At 31.9% G+C, this 13,301-nt stretch overlaps 1 protein-coding gene across 3 annotated transcripts in view; it reads right to left on the bottom strand.

The window, feature by feature from the left end:
- The window catches only part of APC7 (anaphase-promoting complex subunit 7), a 109,965-nt gene that overhangs the window by 20,930 nt on the left and 75,734 nt on the right, over nucleotides 1-13,301 (bottom strand). For all 3 annotated transcript variants that reach the window (XM_085823730.1, XM_085823732.1, XM_085823731.1), the window contains exon 13: nucleotides 8,210-8,254. In XM_085823730.1, coding sequence (XP_085679856.1) covers nucleotides 8,210-8,254 — 45 coding nt within the window. The remainder of the gene's footprint in view (nucleotides 1-8,209; nucleotides 8,255-13,301) is intronic.

The following is a 13,301-nucleotide window of genomic DNA, read 5'->3' on the forward strand; positions in this document are numbered from 1 at the left end:
TTCTGTATATCTTAAAATACAAGGTACACTGCTCAAAAAAAAAAAAAAAAAAAAAAAAAGGGGGGGGGGACAGTGCTATATCTCCCGTTCTACTGGGCCGATTGACAAAATTCAAACTGCGTTTTTCATGTCTCGAAAGTGCGACTTAGGATATATATTAGATTTATATATAGCACTATTCTAACATAGGTATTTAAACACAAAATCGGACTTTTTCTGAAATAACATGCCAATTTTTTTACATATTTCGATTCTACGACTCAAATTATGCCAGAACACCAAGTTTTGTAAAAATCGTACGAATAGTTTTTAAAATATTAGCTCTCAAAATTTTAGCTCCTCAATGTTAATTGAATTTGGCAAATATTTATTAATATCTCTTTTTTTATTAAACTTTTTTGATTTTTTCTCTCACATTTCGAAATTTTGGTTCATTCCAAATAAAATTTACCCATTTTTTGCGTTTTATTTTTTAAATTTCTATTTTTAAATAATTTCTATACATTTTTCGAAAAAAATTTTGAATTATAACCTATAAAATTTTTACCATCATCTAAAAATAGGTGTATTTTTAAGCATATCTGCAAAAAATTAGACTTTTTTATTCAAAATTTTCTAAGATATACACGAATTTACATAATTTCGCGTTTTGAAATTTGGCACCTTTTTATTGAGCGATAATAACGCCAAATGTGGTCTATGGATTTTTGTTACACTGAATTGCCACAGCTATTTTTAACCTTAAACTTCAAGTAAAATTTTACGGAGAATTAATTATATGACATTTTTTCCCTCAATGATGCGTAATAAATATTTATTAATACTATATGAAAGGCTATTTTTTAAATTATAGATGATATTATTCAAATTTTTAACTATTTTTTTTTAATTTCTCTCGTATCTTTTCTTTTTTTTAAAAAAATTAAGAGTAAGTTTTTGTAAAAGTAAATTTTTACCTACGGCGTTTTATTGTCTGCTACTTTACTTCCTTTAAATCGAATTGTCTAAAACTGAGAATTTTTGTTTGATATTTATTTGAATATTATGACATTAACTGCATAATTTATTTCTAAACAAACTGTTGCTTTTGAAGTGGCTGAAAGAGCGGCTGATACTATTATCCATATTTTTAAAGCACAATATATTTTTATAGAAACATAATATTTAGAATAATCATTTTTTATAAAAGTCAAATTATGATATGAACATACAACCCTCTAGAGACTGAATTAATGGAAGTTCAATGGTTATGTAGAAATGATCTGCAGCTACTTAATGGCTGGATAAGTCAGCAGATTCTATGGACAAGTAAGAATAATTACATAAATGACACCAACATTCTGGATTCAATAAACAATGAGGATACGATGTTTACTAAATGAATTTAAGAAGTTTTAAAACATAAAAAATCAACTCATTTTTTTTTCCTAAAATGTATTTTTGTTCGTAGCGTATTTTCATTATATCCTTAAAATTCTAATTTAGAATGTAATTGTCAAGAACTGAATCCTAATCATCAGTAATATAATAAGTAATTATTATGGTTATTAATAAATCCTTCTTATAAAGTAAAGTAATTGCAAATATTTCAAAAAACTTTCTGTCTGAATGCAAACATTTTTCTATGCAAATATTTTTAATTTTATATTAATCAAGATTGCAAACCATATTACTTATTTCCACTTCAATTCTTACCGTCAGTTCTAGTAGAATTTACAAATCAATTATATTTAATTAAGGATTGGATTGGATTATTTAATTATGGCAAAGCACACGAGGGCTATCTGCCTAAAGGGAGGGATGTCTTCGTGGAGGACTTTCTAAGGGCAACTGGCTCGTATACACGTTACACAAGGGGAAAATCACGAAACTACCATGCGGCCAGCCCGTTCGCGGGATTCGAACCTCGGACTGAACTACCAGTGTTCAGCGTCTTTACCGCTCAGCCGTTGGTAGGCTATTTAATTAAGGAATGACCATCTAAGTTAAGAAACAGCGTACCGTAACAACATTTCAATTATTGGCGCCGTATCTTTCATGTTACTCCCGATTGGCTAGCTACATGATTTTTAATGAGTATTCGGATTTTACTAGTAACTTCACTAAATCGTGCTTAAACTAGGTTAGTTGGTTATTTGAACGTAGAAAGAACATGGGAGCTATTTGATTAAGATGCTTTCATAGAGAATCTTTGTAAAGAGAACCTAAAAAACTAAGAAAACCAACCATGCAGCCTGGGTTAGACAGCAGCAAACAATTAGTATTTAACAATCTTTTTTTTTTTTTTTTTTTTCCAAATGCTAGGCAACTGATGAGGCTCCAATTAAATCTCCAATTTAATATTTTATTTGTAAATATTTAAAATATTGTTGTATTCTTAGACACAAAAAGCAGAATTTAAGTTTTGTTAACTCGTTAGTAAACTACCAAGCCGTAGTGCAAATGAATATTCAATTTCTCTGCCAATAATTGTATTCACTTAATATTCTTGGAATATGATCTAAAGAAGGAACGTTCTCGGAAGATTAAAGAAGTGTTTAAATCCAGTGATATTAGGTTTGTCTTACAAGCTCAGGATCAAAACGATTCTGCAATTGCCCGAGTAGTTGACTTGTAAATGCATGTGAATTAAGCAGGTGACTTTTAATCTTACGTTATTCACCCAGAAAACGTATTTCAAATGTTTTGTATTGCATGACAATGCATCTTTTCATTATTCAATAACCAGTCGGAGAACCGCTTGTGTTCCGAAAATAAGTATGTGTACTTAATCGTCCTGCATGTTCTTCAAATTTGTCTTATTGTGATTTTTTTTCTTTCCCAAAAACTAAAGTTGCCTCTCAAAGGAAAGTTTTTTAACATTGAAGAGACAAAATTAATATGACATCTACTTTTAGAGGCATGTCAAAAACAGATCTCTACAAACCTTCTCTTCCATTACATGTTGTGCAGTCAGACAAAAAGTTACATCAGCGTAAATTCTATAATCTATTTTTATTACACTCTGATTACTTTATTAACATAAAGTGAATATATACTAAATCTTTTACTTTAGCTTAAGTAATTCGGAATTTTTGACGGAATTGTTGTCGGAACTAGGACTTAGAAGATGAGTCAAATTAAATATTTCGATAACCCAATAAATTCAAGTTCGAAATTTCAATATTTTATTTTCGGAGGGAGGGAAATGTTTTCAGTTTTGGTCAATTATACTAAGTATATTTGCTTCGATTTTTTATTTTTCCATAAAAGCGAAAATAATTTGAAGCTATGCATTATATGGTATACATATAATGCATAGCTTCAAATTAAAATTTAATAATATACAGAGTGGTTATAATTAAAGTTCCACATTGAAACAGTCATAAAAGGAAAAACTACTGGATCAAATGTTATCAAACTTGGAAATCGTGTAAAGGAGGTCATGGGAATTTATTTTCCGCGAAAAAAAGGAAGTTCGAAACCTCACCACCAGGGGGGAAATGGCGTTGTATGCAATATTGTTAAACGAAATATGGGTCGGAATCTAACTTAACCTTTTGTTAAACGGGTTTAATATGTTGTATAGCCTTAAGAAACTTTGAAGTAGGCAAATTACCATTTAAAGACGTTAAATTCGATAAATGTCGAGTGCGTCATCCCTGTAAGTGAGAATTTCGTCCGTGAAAACCACGAATTAGCGATTAGAAAATGTGAGATTGCAAATCACTCTCACAAGTGCGTACAATCTGGAAATCGTTTTTTTACAGATCGCTAATTTGTAATATTTTAAGCCTGAATTCGGCACTAAAACATGAAGATACTGATTCAAAGTGCTTTTAATCGATTTGGGCCAAAGAAATCTCTCATGTCATCTATCTAGTTCCATTGCATTCTCCTACTGCATTCGATTACATAACAGTCATTTCACACCGTTTACTGTTGAATGACAGCTAGTTTTATAACTGAACCATTTTTTTCTGAAGAGCAGTCGACAGCTGGACTACTGCGATTGCAGCTCACTTAGAGCCAATATTAAAATGTTTCGTCATACATGAACTGCAGTAACGTGACATTTTAGATACTACGATTTTTATGCAGGGCTGGGCACCACCTCAAGAGTGTCGCATAGTTACTTGGGCAACATTTCACGAATGAACGTGTTATAGGCCAACACTTCCCCTCTTCTCACCAGACCTCAACCTCTGTGACTTTTGTCTATGAGGTTATCTCAAAAGCACTGTTTATGGTGATAATCTAAACAATTTGGCAGAAATGAAAAATGTGATACACTGATAACATTCCTCCTGATATGCTATGTGTAACGTGTATACGAGCCAGTTTCCCTTAAAAAGTCCTCCACGAAGGCATCCCTCCGTTAAGGCAGATAGCCCTCGAGTGCTTTGCCGTAATCTAATAAACCAAACCAAAACCAAACCTGATATGCTAAGAGCTGCTGTTGAGAATGCAGTAACATGATTTAACTTGCTTTCGGAAAATGCTGGACGCTACATTGAACATGCTTTGTAACACGTTTCGGAAAATATTAAACACATTTTAAACAGATGTTTTCGTGTCTTATTTCATTTAACAATATTGTATACAGCGCCATTTTTCCCCTGATGGTAAGTTTTTGAACTCTTTTTTTTCCGCCGAAAATACATTCTCATAACCTCCTTCACACGATTCCCAAGTTTGATAACATTTGGTCCGGTAGTTTTCCTTTTATGACCATTTCAAATTGAAACTTTAATTATAACCACTATGTAAATTAAACTTTAAAAGTTTGACAGTTTGGTTCAAGTCCCAGCTTTAAAAATATATATATAAATATAATCTTTTATATTAATCCTCTTAGAAAGAATGTTTTAAGAAGCTAATTTTTCTCTCGCGTTCTAGACTGTATACGAAAAACATGATCTTTAGTATGATTTAGATTGTTTCAGCCAATATAAGAATCGGGTTACTCTGCGGTACAGAATAAACCCTGCTGGACTGTTTTATTTCTTTGTCATTTAGCAAAAAACTTTTAATTAAAATATTTATCCTTTGGACTTCGCTTTAAACTTTATTTGTAGCTAAAATGACTAGAAAATGAAAAGCTATCTTTAGCTGAAACGCAATTCATATAATTGATATTTTAAAAAATTGACAAGAATGCAAAATGTATGGAAGTCTAGCAGTCGAAAAATCTTAATTTTCTTGTGTGAGCACTGAAAATAACTGTAGAAGGAAAGAAGAAAATTAGGGAGAAAAGTAAGCAAAAATTTGCAGGGAAATTTGGCTGTCAGACATACCAAGATGTTCAAAAAGTTGGACGCTTTCGAATATACTTTCAGGATACTGCAAAGAATTTAGGTGTTCAAAGAGAAAACACTTGGACATGTACACCAGCAAATACCATCAATTGAGCTTGTGTTAACAGAAAAGACAAAATGATATCATTGCAGATTAAAGTGAAGAGCGACTGGTTTTAGACTATATGGTTGTGTAAATTACGTTATAGAACATCATATCGTATCATAAATGGTGAATCCCATGATTTTCTCAGTCGAATTATTTGAAGATTCAGGGGTTTATCCAGTGATGTATGTGGATATCACCTAAAGATGTTTTTTTTCCCTTCCTGATGAAACAGCGGCCGAGCGGTAAAGTCGCCGAACACTGGTAGTTCGGTCCAAGTTTCGAATACCACGAACGGGCTGGCTGCATGGGCGTTTTCATGGTTTTCCCCATGTGTAACGTGTATGCGAGCCAGTTTCCCTTAGAAAGTCCTCCAGGAAGGCATCTCTCCCATTAGGCAGATAGCCGTAGTGTGCTTTGTCATAATAAAATAAACCAAAACCTTTTGATGAAACCGGTCTTTCCTTTCATCTCATACCTTCAAAATGTTTAGCCTCTAAAGACTGATAAAGGCTCTGACGAAATACTTTGTGAAGAACTTTCTAAGGGAAACCAGCTGTCATACGCGGTACACATGAGAAAATCCACGAAAACGTCCATGCAACCAGCCCGTTTACCGGGGTTCGAACCCCGGAGTGAACTACCAGTGTTCAGCAACTTTACCGCTCGGCCGTTTGTGGGCCTTTATGAAGGCGATATGAAGGCCTTTATGAAAGGCGATAACTTTATTTAAAATGATTGTCAGAAATACCAAAATGTTTCGAAAAGTTGGATACTTTTCAATATACTTTCAGAATGCTTAAAGAAAAAGATAAGAAAAATAAATTTTTTCGTAAAATTTAGTATTCGTATTTTTTTAAATTTAAAACTTTTCAATCTTATGATATTTGATTCTTGCGATTTCAAAAATAAAATATTTGACTAAAATATGAATAACATTTTAAGAAACCAAATGTAGGATAAAATTGTGTAAAGCAATGGGCACAATGATAAAACTGTTTAAAGCAGTGTATGCAAGTCATCCTAAGTTAAAATATCAGTTATATATCTCTCTTATTTATATATATTTTTTCTGAACGGAACATTGAAAGGCGTGTAAAACTGTACTTTACTGTATTTTCTCTTTTAATATAGTACGCAGTTTTCAAACGCATCGTAGTCTGGGTTACAAAGTATTCTTCCGACAGAAACGCAGTTCAAATAAATAAAATCAAATTCTGGAAAATTGATATTAATAAATATATTTAAAATGCTCAGTTCGAAGGAATAAATAGAAAATTTTAAAACAATTATCTGAAGAGACAATGCAACACAAACAATTAAAATAAAAGTATAAAAATTTAAAAATTACCTAAAATAATAACTATGACAAAAAATATATATAAAGAAAACTATTTGAAAAAAAAAATAAATAAACGCTGCACCTTTATTTACGCAGTTCGAATAGGTAAATAGAAATTTTTAAAACAGTTATTCGAAAAAAAAAAAAAAAAAAGTGCAACTTAAACAATTAAAATGAAATTCGAAAAAGAAAAAATTACTTAAAATAATAAGTTATAATTAAAAATATAATATAAAGAATATTATTTGGAAAAAAGGAACGATGGTGACTTTTTTTCCTCTCACGGGAAAGGAAACTAGGTTGCCATATATTAAGAAGTTCGCCAAGTAAAGTATTCTTGGCGCAAACTGACAAAACGTGCCAACATAAATTTGTGAATTTCTCCATAAATTTCGCTCCAAATTTTACAAAATTTCATATTTAGGCGTAATTTGAGTCGTAGAATCGAAATATGTAAAAAAATTGGTATGTTATTTCAGAAAAAGTCCGATTTTGTGTCAAAATACCTATGTTAGAATAGTGCTATATATAAATCTAATATATATCCTAAGTCACGCTTTCGAGATATGAAGAACACAATTTGAATTTTGTCAATCGGCCCAGTAGATCGGGAGATATAGGACTGTCCCATTTTTTTTTTTTGAGCAGTGTACATGATTTTGCAGGCTGGAATTATGTGCTTGAACTTTCTTGGGTGATGTTGAATGCTTCCACTCCATGGATTGCTGTTTTAATCCCAGCATAACATGAGCCAATCATATCTCATCATGAATGACAATTTAGTTTAAAAACTTATTACTTTTATCACTCAACAGCTGAAGGAAAGTCAAAGGAATGGCTACACAATTGCTTTTGTGCATGTCAATCAGCATTTATGGTGTACAGCATAAGCACAACTTCCATTAATTTAAGCATTCTGCCACAATTTCTTAAATAAGACTCCTTGAAACTTGAGAAAACTCATCACATAATGCCGAAATCATATGGTGTCTAATTTCACAAATTTCTGCATTAAGACTTCAGTAAACGGTCACTCGCTAGGTTCCTCATCGTGAACACTAGTATGGTCATCTTTAAATGCTCTAATCCATTTTCTTACCATTTCAGCACTCATCGTATTTTCTCCATACTATCTACTATAATCTGTCAATGAATTTTGGCCGCTTTCATGTTTTAATTCAGAAAACGAATTACAGCATGTATTTCACAATGAAAAAATTTCCAATTGCATGCAGCATTTCAAATAAGCACAAAGAAAAGTAAACATGAACAAATGCTTCCATACTGCCATCTGCCACAAACCAACAGATGTGTATATATACTCAATGTGCATATACGAAATGGTGACAACAAATGATACAAAAACACACACTTCATTATATTGGAAATATACAATGAGAACTTTAACCCCATTAAAAAGTTTTTAAAAATTATAATGCAAAGTTTATTTACTAAAAAATGCATTTTAAAAAAAAGTATTTTCACCTTGTCAGCTGACAGAGGATCCTTGGTCAAAACTGATGCATACAGCTGCAAAAGGGAAAAGGAAGAAATAAATGATTCTTTTAAACAAATGTTAAAAATTTATACACCCTGGCATTTAAAATAATAAAATATTTTATAAACTATTTATAAAAAGAATTGTTTGCTGATTTACAGCTTGAATATATGCAATTCATCGAACTGAGATATTTATTACTTTTCCTCTAATATTTATACACTTCTAAAAAGGTATTATTAGTGACAAGGCAAAAGGCGCCACAAACCTCGCAAACTGATAACTTGTTAGATACAGAAGACTAAGTATTAAAGTGCTTATACAGTCATGCAACAGTATTTAAATTGTGTGCAACAAACAGAATTACATACAATGATACCAAATCTAAGATTACAGATAGTATAAAATAAAACAATTTTTAGGTCAATAAATTGAAAGAAATGAAAGAGCCAAAGTCGCACATAACCACAACAATACTAATCTTCCACATGATAGTGTGACATAATCCACATGTACGATGGAAGTTCATCAGCAGGATAATTACTTATCAAGGATAATAGGCAAAATGAATAGAATATAGAAGAGATGAAGACTGAAAAAAACAAGTATAAGTATACATATATGATAACAATAATGTAAAGCAAGGATGTCAAACTCGCGGCCCACAACAAATATTTTTGCGGCCCGGCCAATATATCGGCAAATAATAATATATAATAATAAAATAACATATCGACGAAGAAAAAAATGAAATGTTTACTGCTAAGTAATTAACGATAATTTATTTAGTGTTGTTAGATTACTCACAGCAGGCTGACACACACACTACTTAAATTACAAATGCGTGTGAGTAGCTCGCGTTCAGCTACCTTCGGCTTTTGGGGGACACGTGCACTCAGAACTTGTACGCATCCCCCGATAGCCGAATGTGGCCGAACTCATGGTCTCAGTTTTCCAATCATAGTTTTGTACGATGTATTGGTGCATGCACTTTGCTTTATTATTAATTATTACTTAATTCATATTGTTACGGATTTCATAGTTATTTATTTATTTAGTTTTTTTTTATTTAGAATTGTAATTAGATTTGCTTCGTGTTGCCTTAGCAATGCAGACGATTTTTGAAAAGACAGCTGCGTTGGAAGGTTAAAAATAGAACAGCGTGTGCATTTAATACCTAATAAATAAATATCTTGTAATTGCTGTTGCCATCCACAAAAATCTAGATATTTATATAGCGAACTGTTTGTTTACTTAATGCTGTGATTGATTTGTAGCGATTTCGCTGTGAGATAGAATTAGTTTCTCTGTTTTGAATTGATTTTTGCTAACCGTTTGACATTTTGTGATATTGTTAGAATATTTTTGAAGAAATATTTCAGCATTGTGATTTATCTCTTGTGGAAAGAATAAATTTTTGTTAACTTTTTAATGTTAACCGTTTATTCCAGCCCTTTGTATTCAGTAAGTCTATATCAAAACCAAGTGGTAGTAAAATTAAACGAAAAATCGCTGACGAACATAGCATATTCCAAGTAAAATGGGAATTAGAATATTTTTGCTGTGAAATAAAAGATAAAATAATCTGCTTGATATGTAATAATACTATTAATGTACCAAAGTTATATAATATTAAACGTCATTACGAACAACACAAATCGAAATATAACAATTACGAAGGATTAATGAGAGAAGAAAAGTTGAAAGAGCTCAAATTAGGAAAGAAAAACCACAGTCCATGTTTAGTAAAGTATTGCAAGAAAGTGAAGCGGTGGTACATGCAAGCTACGTCTTGTCCGAGTTGATAGCTAAACATTCGAAGCGTTTTACTGATGGTGATTTCATCAAGGAATGCCTAATGAAAGCTGGAGAAATTGTTTGTCCTGGAAATGTGAAGGCTTTTCAATCAATTTCATTGTCTCGAAATACAGTTGCGGAAAGAGTTACTGATTTATCCGCAAATTTAAGTGATCAGATCAAATCAAAATGATCTAGTTTCGAAAGTTTCTCCATTTCCTGTGACAAGAGCACAGACATTAGTGGCAAAGCTCAATTAGCAGTGTTTCTTTGTTCTTGTGACAAGAATTTTAACATTTTTGAGGAATTACTGGAACTAATACCAATGCCTGGTACTACCACAGGAGAAGATATATTTACTTGTGTTTTTGGACTTCTGCAGAAATACAATCTACCTTTGGCAAAACTAAATTCTGTAGCTACAGATGGTGATCCATAAATGACCGGGAAAAACAAGGGCTTCGTAGCATTACTAAGAAAAAAAACTTAGTGAAATTCACGGTTCAAACATTCATCATATGCATTGTATTATACATCAAGAAGCTGTACGCACGAAAGTAATAAATATGGAGAATGTTTTGTCATATATAAAAAAAGTTATAAATTTGATAAGATCTCGAGGTTTAAATCAGCGTCAATTCACTGCTTTCTTAACTGAGTTAGATAGTGAATATTCGGGTTTATCCTACTATACCGAGGTACGTTGGTTATCTTGCTCCAAGATTCTCAAACAATTCTGGGATTTGAAAGAAGAAATATGTCAGTTTTTAAAAACGAAAAATCAAGACGTAAGTTTGTTTTACGATCCAATATGGATACAAGATTTATCTTTCTTGGTTGATATAACCAAACACTTAACCGATTTAAATTTATCGTTACAAGGAAAAGATCATATCATTACGAACATGTTTGATATAATTAAAGCATTCAAATGCCAACTAGTTCTTTGGGAAAAACAACTTAAAAATGAAGATTTGACGCACTTCCCGATGTGCAGCATGAGCAAATCAAGTTTAGATGATACTTGTTCATATCAAAAATATGCAGAAAAAATTGCAAATTTAACAACTGAATTTGAAACGAGGTTTAATGATTTTAGTTTCCTCGAAGACAATTTTTTTTTGTTTTCTTCGATTTTCTCAATAAGTATTGACTCAGTACCCAGCCATATGCAAATGGAGGTGATCGAGATTCAATGCAACTCAAATTTGAAAGCAAAATTCATTGAAGTGGCCGTGCGTGGATTTTACAAATATTTACCAGCCAGGTTTGAAAATACTCAAATTCGCATATGAAATTATTTCCATGTTTGGTAGCACTTATCGGTGCGAGCAGTTATTTTCAGTCATGAAAGGTAATAAGTCTCCTATTAGAAACCGTATTAATGATGCTCACCTTGGGTCAGCGTTGAAAGTTATCACTGCAAACAAAATTTCTCCCGAAATAGGAAAGATAATAGCAGAGAAGAGATGTCAAGTATCAGGACGTAAACATTAAATTTTTCTTGTTCTTTTCTATATAAATATATATATATATATGTTTATTATTGTATTATTCGAAATAAATCTACGTTTCTATGAATATTGATTTTTTTTTTTTTTTTTTTTTTTTTTTTGCGGCCCGCCTAAAGTTAAACCTTGTTTGTTTGGCCCAAGTGTACCTATGAGTTTGACATCCCTGATGTAAAGGATTCTGTGTGCATGGTGAGCACTATTCATATTAGATGGCAGTTATATAATACGCTGAGCTGTTTAAGATGAATTTGAGGCTATCCAAGAAAGTGACAATCCAAATCATGATCAGCACTGTTGAAAAGTCCGATATACAACAGTTGCAGCAAGACTGAAGTTATCTGTACCTTGTCTCTAGACTCTTACTCAGCAATTCTCCCTGGTAAATAGAAGATAGATTCATTCTTGGACACTATCAGTGCCATTCAGTTTCTCAAGAGGGTCAGTTGTGACACCATTGCACTGGTGACTTTACAGCAGCATTTGTAAAGAATGGCAAGACTGAAAACCGCTTTCAACCAAATATGCATCATTACTCCTGGAACAAATCACATTCCTTTCTTCAATCCATCTTATCGAAATCCTTTGCATAGTTGAATTACATATGATTCAGTTGTGATACAACAGAACAGACCAGTCATTCATAGGCCTAAAATACAATCCCTTGTGAAAAATGTTTGATTACTAAAACTGATTTTGGTGACACCTGCTAAGTATTTCTTATATTATACTTGTTCTCTGAGACAAGAAACAGCTAAAAAAAATCAGTTTCTCACAGTGACACAGAGTATCAACAGTGGAGTTACCTAATGTTTCCTTCTCTTTTGTCTGGCTAACTCTGTTTGGCTTCTCTTTTGTATGGCTTCTGTGTGAAACTTGAAGAATTTCAGATTATTTACATAAATCAACTGCACATTCATTGGAATTTAAATAATTATGCAGCAGTCACATTCACAATGCTGCATTTTCTCTAACAGATATAGCATTGAGTAACTTAATCTCAGTTTCTCAGACCACAGACCAAGGTGATTTCAGTCAAGTTTTGAACTGGTTATTCTTTTGTTAAATTTGAAAATGCTTTTAAAACTCACCATTACATTATGTTATTGTGTTTTAGCATAATAAAGCCAACATTTATAACACCCCCCCCAAACAAAAAGTGATGAATTGTGCTATTGAAATATCCACACATTAAATTCCGGTGTTATTACTCTGGTAAAGCCTAGATTACATGATAAAAGGAATCAATATGCTATAAATAAAGATATAAATAGTAAGATGAAAACTCTCTGTGATTAGAAAATTTTTCCTGGACTAGAACTGATTAAGATGCTACAAAATGTATGCTATTCATCAACAGAATGTAAAACATTTGAAATTGAAATTAGTGAAAATCTACACAGTCTTAAGAAATGCTGATAAGCATTATCATGCAGCATCAAGACACTATAATATACATTCAATCACTCTCTTTATGAAACCTGCATATTTCATATTCACATGGCAATGTTTAGTAGCGAAACAACAACTGACAGACTGAATAACACTGATGCATTCATTATTCAAGCAGTTTTTGTGTAAATATTATGGTGCTAGACTACGTTTGATTCACATTTTATTCAGTTGTGATCATTCAAGAAGTTCTTGTGCAAATATTGTGGCTAACTTAGCATGACATCATTTGAATAGTTTATTACATTTTGGAGATTTTTTTCCCTTCTTATATGGCTCTAGATATTTCAATTACATTGATCCAACATATCTGAAATTA

The sequence above is a fragment of the Stegodyphus dumicola genome, chromosome 9 (genome assembly GCF_044657685.1).
Source record: "Stegodyphus dumicola isolate Sdum_Otavi_A_Nest chromosome 9, ASM4465768v1".
Lineage (NCBI taxonomy): Eukaryota > Metazoa > Arthropoda > Arachnida > Araneae > Eresidae > Stegodyphus > Stegodyphus dumicola.